Raw genomic sequence first — 10,048 nt, 5'->3', positions numbered from 1 at the left:
ATTCGCGCCAGGCCCTCGACGCGTCCATGCGACTGGAGCTAGTATGAGTTAAACAGGAAACAGAGGCTTGTTATCTTGGCGTTTATAACGTATTAGAAGTAATTAATTGTTTTCCTGTTTTGATTTAAAAAAAAAAAAAAATACAAAAATCGGTGAATATTGATATGCATTTATTTATGAATATAATGACGTGTATTAAGTAGGTTACGAACCCATTACATCACTGCTACACACCCCAGATTGCAGCTCTGACTCCCCACTACGCCCCTAACCACGCCCCTAACCACGCCCCTCCATCGAGCAACTATGAAATGCCGAATTCCTGAGAGTTTGCGGGCGAAGCGCAGAATGTGAAGCGCTGGGGTGGTGAGCACTTGCTTGGTTAACGTAGAAGGTGAGTATTATTTTGCTTGTTATCTGGGATTGACGCTGTAGAATTTGATAAAATGATATAGTATGTGGCAGTACTCGTATCATAACGTGTGTTGCTCGATTTTGAATTTACACAACAGATAAAATAAATGATCCCACTATGTAAGCAGAGTGTACGTTTTATTGAAGTGTATTAAACGACACATAATTTGCAAACACGTACGCGTAAAGTAATTAGATTTTTTTTAAGGTTGTTGATTCGCGGAGGAACGCTGGATTATTTAGTTAAATCTCGGGAACATTATAATTCAGTATATGGTGGTAAACTGGTACTTGAATAACACACCTGCGTTTGAACAAGTAGAGTAACTCGTAATTATGACTCTTGTTGAGAGAAGGACACGTCCATTTCTCAGTATGCACACTTTACTCGCACACTCAAACACACACGTCTGTATTTTCTTTTAATGACGTATTAAAGGTTGATGATAGCAAATGTGGTCTGTTTGAGTTAAGTGTACCGTGCACCCTTTCTTTATTCAGTTTGTTTAGTACGACATTTTGACGTTAAAGTGCTGACGCAGCCACCCCCAGTATTGTATAAGTCACATTCCCACGAATACACCCACAACCTATATTCGGTTCACGTTATCGGCTGGTTGGAAGCTATGCGTACAACACTAGTGAATGTGATAGAGTAAGTGCCTTCGCATTCACAATACCGTGCTTAATTGACTCGGATATGGCCTCGGCGGTAGTGGACATTTGCATACAGCGTGGATAGATTCTGTCCAGCCAGTGCTATTCATTCTTATTTCCCGCAGCTGTTGGTTTTACAATCCTGATATATTTCCACAGAGTACTGTAAATTGCTCTAATAAATCCAGTTGTGGTTTATCTCTGCAGAGCTCAGGGTGTGAGAGAAATGCAGCAGATGGATTATATATATATATATATATATATATATATATATATATATATATATATATATATATATATATATATATATATATATATATATATATATTACATACATACTCTCTTTGAAACAAATACTTAGTGTTCTGTTTTGGCAACACTAGTTTGTACTACAGTATATGTAATTCTCCATTATCTGTATAAATAATGTATATAAATGAGGCAGTGCAACGCTAATGGAACATTGGACACTGTCTCTGTCACAATGTAGAATTGCTTGTAGAGATAGAGGGTTATGTGATGTTTGGCATTGAGGAAAGTATAATGTTAGAAACATCCATCTTAAACCAGAAAATATGTACAGCAGAAACATGCTGCCAGACTTCAGCACAGTGAAGGTATTTTTATTATCAGTATTTTGGCTGTCAAAGCCTTTACCTCAGGGTCTTGGGTTGCATGATGTTTGTATGGGTGTGTAAAATACTTTGTGCTTCAACTTTAGAAGGACAAATCCATAGTTGACTTTATGTAACTTCAATCAAGAGTTGCAACACATGGTTCCTGTAGAAAAAATAAATAGACCTGTGTAGAAATGTGGATACCTGGAGTTTTACAGTTGACTTCCTGTGTATTGTCAGTGATCCCATTCCCACAGATTGCCACCCATCCTATTCCCAGCTATAATCAGAACAGTATTGTTTAAATACAAGGAAATGGCCATTGAGTCATCTTCCTGGGAAAGGCTAATGATTCGCTTTTTTATACCAGAGACGTGGAAGAAACACACACTTTACATGGGTGGATTTAACAAAGTATAGATGACACTTGGTTTTTGTTTTTTTTGGTTGTTTTTTGTTTCCCCCCCCCCATATTGAATCATTTGATCCATAACAGGTTAATTGTATTTGATTGCAGTGAAATATTTAATGAGACCAACTAGATTGCATGGAGGCAAACGTTGCATCTGAGGAACGTGTTGCTGTGTGTCAATGCAGCCTTTATCCCTCGAGTCATCTGCCATGCATGTCTGGGATGTGGTGAAAAACTCTGTGGAGCATTGTGTGGTGTGTGTATGTAATATATCTTTATTTTAAATTTGGCCAGTTCTGCCTAGTGCCAGCCCGAACAGTCTAATGGTCTTGGCAAGGGCAGTGTGGTAAAGTCACTATCTAGTGTGTGTCTGGTGTAAGTTCAGGAGTGTCTTATCTTGATATGCAGTTAAGAAGGTTAATTATACAGCAGACTTCACATGCTTACAGGCGATTGAGCATAACTTGCAGTTCCAGTATACACCTTGCAGGGCTGGCTCAGCGTGGCCCAGGTTCAGAGGATTGGCTTTTAAACGGATTCATTAACGTGTTTCCACTAATAATCTGCAGCAGTCTGCTGCACCAGTTGTATAATGCACTGCTGTCCTGAAATGAAGTTCATTTTCAAATAGACTTGGCATTGCTGGCAACTGTACAACTGCAAGCTTTTTTTTTTTTGAGGAGAAAGTTGAAGACCCAAATTGGTAAATTGTCTGATTAACAAACCAGAAGTATTGATGGGGAATACACACAAGACTAAATTGTTTCATATCCCCTTCAAAAATTTCAAACAGCAAGTAAAACCCATTTGTGGCAGATTTTAAATTGAGAAGTTGGTCACCTTTTACTCATTTGTAGAAAATGAAATTAAAGCCAGACAAACTTAAGTAATCCTGTTGATTGTGTGGAATAGCCATATTGGGTCAGTTTCACACCTTTGCCTTTAACTGTGGCCTGCCTCAATGTTGTGTTTATTGAACAAGAGCCTTGGTATGCTGCTGCTCTATGGTATTAAGCAAAGCTGCAATTCCATCTCTGACCTCCAGCCCTCATTGCGCCTCTCTTCCACACGACTGAAGGGCATGCAGGAGAAGGTGCAGGACTGAAGCCACTTTAAACATCAGAATCAAGGAAATGTGGTTTTTTTTTTTTTTTTTTTTTTTGAGTAACCAGTTCAGATCCTTTGCTCCCAGTGTTTTTTGGGTGCAAGTGCACTATGGGTAGAGGTGTTCTTCGCTACACCTTGTGGCTGTAGGGAAGACCTGCATTGCCTCCACTTCCTGTTGGAGCTGCATGTTTGTTAGTTTTTTATATGGTTAATTGTTAACACCTGTTTGTTTTTGTTAGTGTCAATATGTCTGTCTGGGGAGGTGGTAACAAATGCACTGCCTGCAAGCAGAACGTGTACCATGCTGAGGAGGTGCAGTGCGATGGGAAGAGCTTTCACAAGTGCTGTTTCCTGTGCAGTAAGTACCCATTATGACTAAACCAATGAAGACAAAGATGTCATGCACCAAAAACTAAAGGTTTTACCAGGAGCCATTGTGGAATGTGATTGACGCTTTTTTATGAATAAAAGATCAGAAGTACTGCAGCTGTAATAGCTAAATTGGAGCTATCTGAAATGAAAACATAGATTGCACCACCTACATCCACCATATGTACATGGAAATGTGCCTTTTAAAGTGGACAAAAATATTGGCTCGTGCCTTCTATCCCCAGGCTCTGATGTATCAGTTTCTTGTGGTAAAGACTGACTGTGCCAGGTTTCTGTAGATACCTGTAATTCAGTTGGGACTTGCGGAGGACAGGCACCGCCACTGTATCCCAGTCACTGTTGTCTGATAATAGACTGCTTACTGCCTCTATTCCGTGCACTTTTAAGATGGTTCCTTGAGGTTTGACTTTGTATCTTGTTTCATGTTTGCAATGGATATCTTGCGTCAATCAGAACTGCTTATACAGGCAAAACTCATTAAAACTGCCAGGCTGATTTGTGATTTGGGTAAGCATAATCAGAGCACCTTGATGTATATGGAAGGACCCCCACAGTTCAGTACAGGTGTAAACTGAGAATAGCTAGTTTTCTGCTGTCTGTTGCAAAGGGCACCAGAGGATCTTTAGGTTTGGAATAGGGGCCATTTGTAAGTAGTGGTATTTGTTAAGTTTGTTTTGGTCTCCAATGTTTTAAAGCAAGAATCTGACCAGTACTTGCCTGTATGCAGCTGGTACCAGTACTAACTTGTTTGTAGTTCTTAATTAGTAGAGAATAACAGGGTAGTGAGGTGTATAATTCTTTGCATTTTCTCTCTCTGGTCTGTTGAAAATGATATTTGCCTGTTAAGTGTGTTTTTTATATAGAGAGAAATAGGGATATATATAATATACACACACAATATTGTATTCATTAATAGTTGGCAGGCTTGTGGTGGTGTTGTGTATGGCATAAAGCTGGCTAAGCGTTGTATTTATCAATTGACCACAATATTAGTAGTGCAAGCAAACCGATAAGTTTTAAATGTTTTTGGGAGGAGCCCTACTTCATTGTTCATTTAAGATTGGTCATGTTGAGGTTTTACAGTGTGTGGATAATTCATTCTCTTTTAAACAGGATAGCAAAGAACCTCTGACAACCTTGACTGTAATGCATTGTAACTGTCGGGGCTGCACTGTAATGCAACAAGCATGCTTTGGATTTAGCCTGGACACTGGAAAATAAGTGTGTTTTACAGGGCAGAATGTTACAGAAGCTGCTTTGTCCCTGTAGGCATAAAGAGAAGCGTAAAGAAAGTGTGTGTGTAGATGCAGTTCTTCATGTGCTTTCTTGCTGTATGCAGCTCACTTCACTGCCCTGGGTAGCAGTGACACAACAAGGTCACTTTTGACCCAAGGCGGCCCCTGGTTGTAAAGCTTGTGCGTTGGCCCAGTGTGCCATCAAGAGGGTGACTTGTTGTTGCAGGAGGTTTACCTTTTGGAGTTGGGCATGTTTTTTGATTTCCCACAATTCCTTCCAGGCTGAACTCTTGAACCTTCAGGGAATGATGTTGCAGCACGTGACTGAGTAAACAAACTAGTCAGGAGGATCCAAACAATGGATTCATGTGGGGACAGTCTCCTAGCAACACCCTCTCTGTGACCTCTTCTGAGCTAACATGTGCCCTGCTTGAACAAGTAAAGCAAGAGTAGTAGTTGAGACCTGTCTGAAACACGCACACATATAAACAGTACACACACTCTGGTGGGTTCTGTGTTCTATACACCATCATACTTCCTTCTTTAAACTAACTTGTAGTAAAACTGTGTGTGTAGACTAGGTAATAGGGCACTTCTGTCCACAGCTGTGCTCTGACGGGCCAGTGTAGTAATGTTCATGTTCTTTCCTGTGGTTTTAGCTCTGTCTAGGTGCAACCCTTCTGGAAATGCCAGCTTCAGATTAGACATGCTGGAGCAGGGGCTACATTCACTGATAATGGTTGTGAACTGGAAGGGGAGACCCTTGGTTCCTCAGAAGTGGATCATTATTCATGTTGCACCTGGACATATTGAAGAAAGGAGCTTTCAAGTAGGTCTTAACTGTTACTTTATATTGCAGTGGTCTGTCGCAAATGCCTAGACAGCACTACTTTGGCCATTCACGATGATGAGATTTACTGCAAGTCCTGCTACGGGAAGAAGTACGGGCCAAAGGGCTATGGCTACGGCCAGGGAGCAGGAACCCTCAACATGGACAAAGGAGAGAGACTGGGCATCAAACATGAGGGGTAAGTGCCGTCATCCAGTGGATACAGGCCTTGATCAGTAGCATGCATTGATGCTGCTTTTGGGTAGCTTTGTATTCTCTAGCCAGGATATTTTAATCTGGGGGGTGGGGGGGGGATAAAGGTGAAATCAGTGTTGATGTGAGTTGTAATTAATTCTTCAAAAGCCACCTGTATCTAGTTGATTTTAAAACCTGTAAGATATTGAAGTTTGGGGAAATGCTTATAAAATGACAGTGCTCCTTTTGAATTGAGGAAGTGGGAACGATTGCTCTAGTGTAGGATGGCTAGCTTTCTGCTTTATTGAAGTTATGAACAAACTTCCTTGGAACCAATTCTGTTGGCTATAAATCTGCTACAGTACAATATAAACCTTTCAGCCACCACTCCAAGCGAAGGATTTGCAGCTTCATTAAGCGTTTCGTAACCCAAGCATAAAACCGCAGCACAATTTGAGACAAGGTTAACTAGCAATGTTTCTGTCATTTTGTTAAACTTTTGAATTTCTAACTGGCAATTCTTTCCCCCTCTGTCTGGGAGCAGAGCGCAGAGTCACAAGCCGACCACAAACCCCAACACTTCCAAGTTTGCCCAGAAGTTCGGTGGGGCTGAGAAGTGCCCCAGGTGTGGAGATTCTGTGTATGCTGCTGAGAAGATAGTTGGGGCAGGAAAGGTGAGAGGTTAACTGCAAGGTTGCAATGGCCATCCTAAATGGGAACACTTTCCTGTCTTGAGCCATATAATATATACACACTCCCTGAAGCCTAAGGGAATGTACAAAAACAAACTTTAACTAGTTAAATGACAAATGAGTAGCACGGTTTTGGTTCCTCTTGGGGTATTTCTTGCAAAAGCCATTATTTGGTTCACAGATGACCAAAGCAGATAAACTGTGTGCTTCTTGGCAACAAGGCAGCTGTGCAAATTAAGTCAATCTGTGAAATGTTTTCCAGTGTTGCTGCTTCACTAGTAGGAAAGCCCTCCAGGCAGGATCGAATACAACTCCACAGAGGTGCCCGGTCAGCACAATGAGGCCAGTAGAGTGCTGTGAAGTAGTTAATCAAGTCTCCTAACAAACAGGCATTCAACATTTCATCAGATTAGAATCAGTCATTTTTCTAGATATTGCCTTGAGTAGCTCAGCTGTCCTGTGATAGTCACTGTGTGGAATCGCCAATTCATCTAATTTGGGAACATGACTCTGAAGATGGAGTATTTTATTAACTTGAATAGCACCGTGTAAATTATATTTTTTTTTGTTCCTGGGTAGTAAGTGTTATTTCCTAATTGCTTATGCCTCAAAAGTATAGAAAATGGCTATTATTCCCCACAGACTTTGCTTTTGTGACCAGGACAGTGATATTTCAAAATATCACTATTTCCAATGGGGGAAAATGGGCAAATGTGTGTCTTTTCGTTCACATAGTCAGAAAAAAACAACATATGAATCCAAATTAACATGTATTTATACTAAAGTAATACAAAAATGACTACAAAAGATTTAGCTTTAGTAGTTGTTGTATTGCTGTAGTAGTTGTATTAGATGGTCATTATAACATATACCAGTAACATTCTTTAGTACTTCTGCTGAGCTGTTGCTAGCATGCAGATTTAAATCTCAGCAGCTATTTACAGTGTCTGACTCCTTCCTTCAGCCCTGGCACAAGAACTGCTTCAGATGTGCTAAGTGTGGAAAGAGTTTGGAGTCCACCACCCAGACTGAGAAGGAGGGAGAGATCTACTGCAAGGGTGAGCTTTCTCTTAACAGCTTTATAATACTGTATTGAAAACCTCCTGGGACACATACTGTTAAAGTGAGCTCGGCATTCGGTGAAAGATATTTCACATACTCTGTTCTGTATCGACAAAACAGTAATACACCAGGGGGCGCACATTTGGTCGCGTGCCTCGTGGGGGGGGGTGGGGGTTTATGTTGGCCAGGGTATCCTCGGCTCACCACGCACCAGCGACCCCTGTAGTCTGGCCGTGCACCTGCAGGCTTGCCTGTAAGCTGCCCAGAGCTGCGTTGTTCTCCAACGCTGTAGCTCTCCGGTGGCTGCATGGTGAGTCTGCAAAGTGAAAAGAAGTGGTCGGCTGACTGCACATGCTGTTGAGGACAGCATGTCTCATCTTCACCGCTCCCGAGTCGGCGCAGTGGTGGTAGTGGTGAGCCGAGCTTTAATCATAATTGGATCTCCTAAATTGGGAGAAAATAATTAATAAAAATAACCGGCGACCTACTAAATTAAAAAAAATATATAGTTTAGTCTTTTTGAGCTGCCTTTTTTCTCTTTTGGTAACTTTGAGCATAACAAGGTTTCAGTTTTAAGATATGCATATAAGAGTGATCCCTAACTTCAGTGTAATTTTAATACAGTCTAGTAGACCTACAGAAGGCAGTGTAACCACAAGATGCTGTAAGGATATTTCATTCTGTACTGGTAGACATTTACTTTGTTGGATCGTGTTATTTGAACACACAGCTTTATTTAGAAAAGCATATGCATTAACAATACTCTAGATCAGGGCTTCTCAAACTCTATCTTAGGTTCCCCCTGTGGCTGCTGGTTTTCGTTCCAACCGAGCTCTCAATTACTTCACTAGACCCTTAATTGAAGTGAGAATTTGCTTAATGAGACCTTTTTACTTGTGTTCAGCTCTTAAACAGTTGCACACAGTTCAAGTTGCTTATCAAGTGTTATAGTTAACTTGAAATATGCAACTGTTCAAGAGCTGAAAACAAGTAAAAAGGTCTAAAGTAAGTTATCAGTTCGGATTTAAGATTATAGTTAAGTAATTCAGAGCTCGGTTGGAACGAAAACCAGCAGCCACGGGTTCCCCAGGACCGTGTTTTGAGAAGCCCTGCTCTAGATGGTGTGTCTGTCCTGTGGAAGGTGCCTTCCGTCTAATGAACCACAAGGCAAGGCTTGAATATGGTATCTTGCCTTATTTCTCCAACTTCCCATATATTTTCTCTACCAGGGCCAGCTACCTAAGGATTTATCAGATTTGCTATAGTGAATGTAATAGTCTTGCCTTCAGTTATTTACATCAGCCACAGCTGGTAAGGAGAAGCAAGTGGAGCTGTTTCTGATTTCTGTTCTGCCACGTTTTCCAAAAAGAAAACTGAAGATTACCTACAATGTGTAGGAAACCTAGAAGCAGTGCCTGTTCTCTAAACAGATATAGTTGCCCAAAACAAACAGTAGCACTTGATTATCTTTAAATACTGGGTGAAGGGTGGGAGATGTTTTGGTACAAAAATTGCTTGACCATGAGATCTGTATGGTGCAAGCAGGTTGTCTTTTTTTTTAAAACAGGATATTTTACATTTTGCCTGATATTAGTTTAAAGATATATTGGTGGTTTTTGAGCTGTTTGTGTTTATTTATTTTTTGGGTAGTAGCAGACTTGATAGCCTGAAACAATCTAGGATTTTGAGAATGTGTTCTTTGTTCCTCTTCCTTAAGGTGTTGGCGCTACATTACTGTTTTTAGGGTGTGTTACATTACACAGTGATAAACGCTGAGTGCTCGGGAGAAGTGGAGGGTTTCTATCGTTTTACAGATTCAAAAATAGTTACTCATTGAAGGTTCAATAATCTTTTTGCAATTTGTGGTGACTGTCAAAGTGCAAAATCTCTTTGCAGCTTGTTACGCTAAGAATTTCGGCCCCAAAGGATTTGGATATGGCCAGGGTGCCGGAGCCCTCATCCACAGCCAGTGAGGGAGCTACAAACCCTGCTCTCTTGGAACACGCGTAGCAGAGATGAAAATAGCAGCTCTGTATGTTCTTCAAATTCTGCTATGAAAACATTTGTGCCATTTTGTTACGTTGTTGCTAACAGATGTTTGCTTCCTCAGAGTATCTGCCTTTTACACAGGTGAACATGAAATGGCTGTTGGCATCTTATTTTCCATTGTACCGTAATAAATGAAATAAATAAAATTGTATACATTTTCAAAAACTGTTTGGTCTTTGGTCCTCTGTCATGTTGGTTTGTTTTCAGGACTCTAGGCCTTCCTGGAATATCTGATCTGAAGACCTAACTCCATCTTTCTACTCGTAAGACTATTCTCTTGTCAATTTGGAGACTATTGGAAAATCACACAAACAGTGAAGTATCTGATAAAACACCTTTCTATTAAACACTTGTCTGCATGTTTGAGAGCGAGCAAATTATATTTCGGT

The 10,048-nt window shown here is 40.6% G+C and overlaps 1 protein-coding gene across 1 annotated transcript; it reads left to right on the top strand.

Moving 5' to 3' along the window:
* The first annotated feature begins 292 nt into the window (after window positions 1–292).
* Window positions 293–9,824, top strand: LOC121318046 (cysteine and glycine-rich protein 2). Its single transcript, XM_041254273.1, has 6 exons — window positions 293–394; window positions 3,447–3,565; window positions 5,692–5,860; window positions 6,401–6,530; window positions 7,513–7,606; window positions 9,507–9,824. The coding sequence occupies exons 2-6, from the start codon at window positions 3,454–3,456 to the stop codon at window positions 9,581–9,583; spliced, it is 582 nt and encodes a 193-aa protein (XP_041110207.1). The 5' UTR covers window positions 293–394; window positions 3,447–3,453; the 3' UTR covers window positions 9,584–9,824.
* Window positions 9,825–10,048: the final 224 nt, after the last annotated feature.

This window comes from Polyodon spathula, chromosome 7 (genome assembly GCF_017654505.1).
Source record: "Polyodon spathula isolate WHYD16114869_AA chromosome 7, ASM1765450v1, whole genome shotgun sequence".
Lineage (NCBI taxonomy): Eukaryota > Metazoa > Chordata > Actinopteri > Acipenseriformes > Polyodontidae > Polyodon > Polyodon spathula.
The sequence above is the reverse complement of the archived record's forward strand: the minus strand, read 5'-3'. Positions and strand labels throughout refer to the sequence as shown.

Excerpts from the sequence above, each read along its gene's own strand:
- LOC121318046 (XM_041254273.1), top strand. The coding sequence starts at position 3,454 with ATGTCTGTCTGGGGAGGTGGTAACAAATGCACTGCCTGCAAGCAGAAC. Across the intron at positions 5,861-6,400 it reads CTGGGCATCAAACATGAGGG|AGCGCAGAGTCACAAGCCGA; the intron begins GTAAGTGCCGTC and ends GTCTGGGAGCAG. Across the intron at positions 7,607-9,506 it reads GGGAGAGATCTACTGCAAGG|CTTGTTACGCTAAGAATTTC; the intron begins GTGAGCTTTCTC and ends ATCTCTTTGCAG.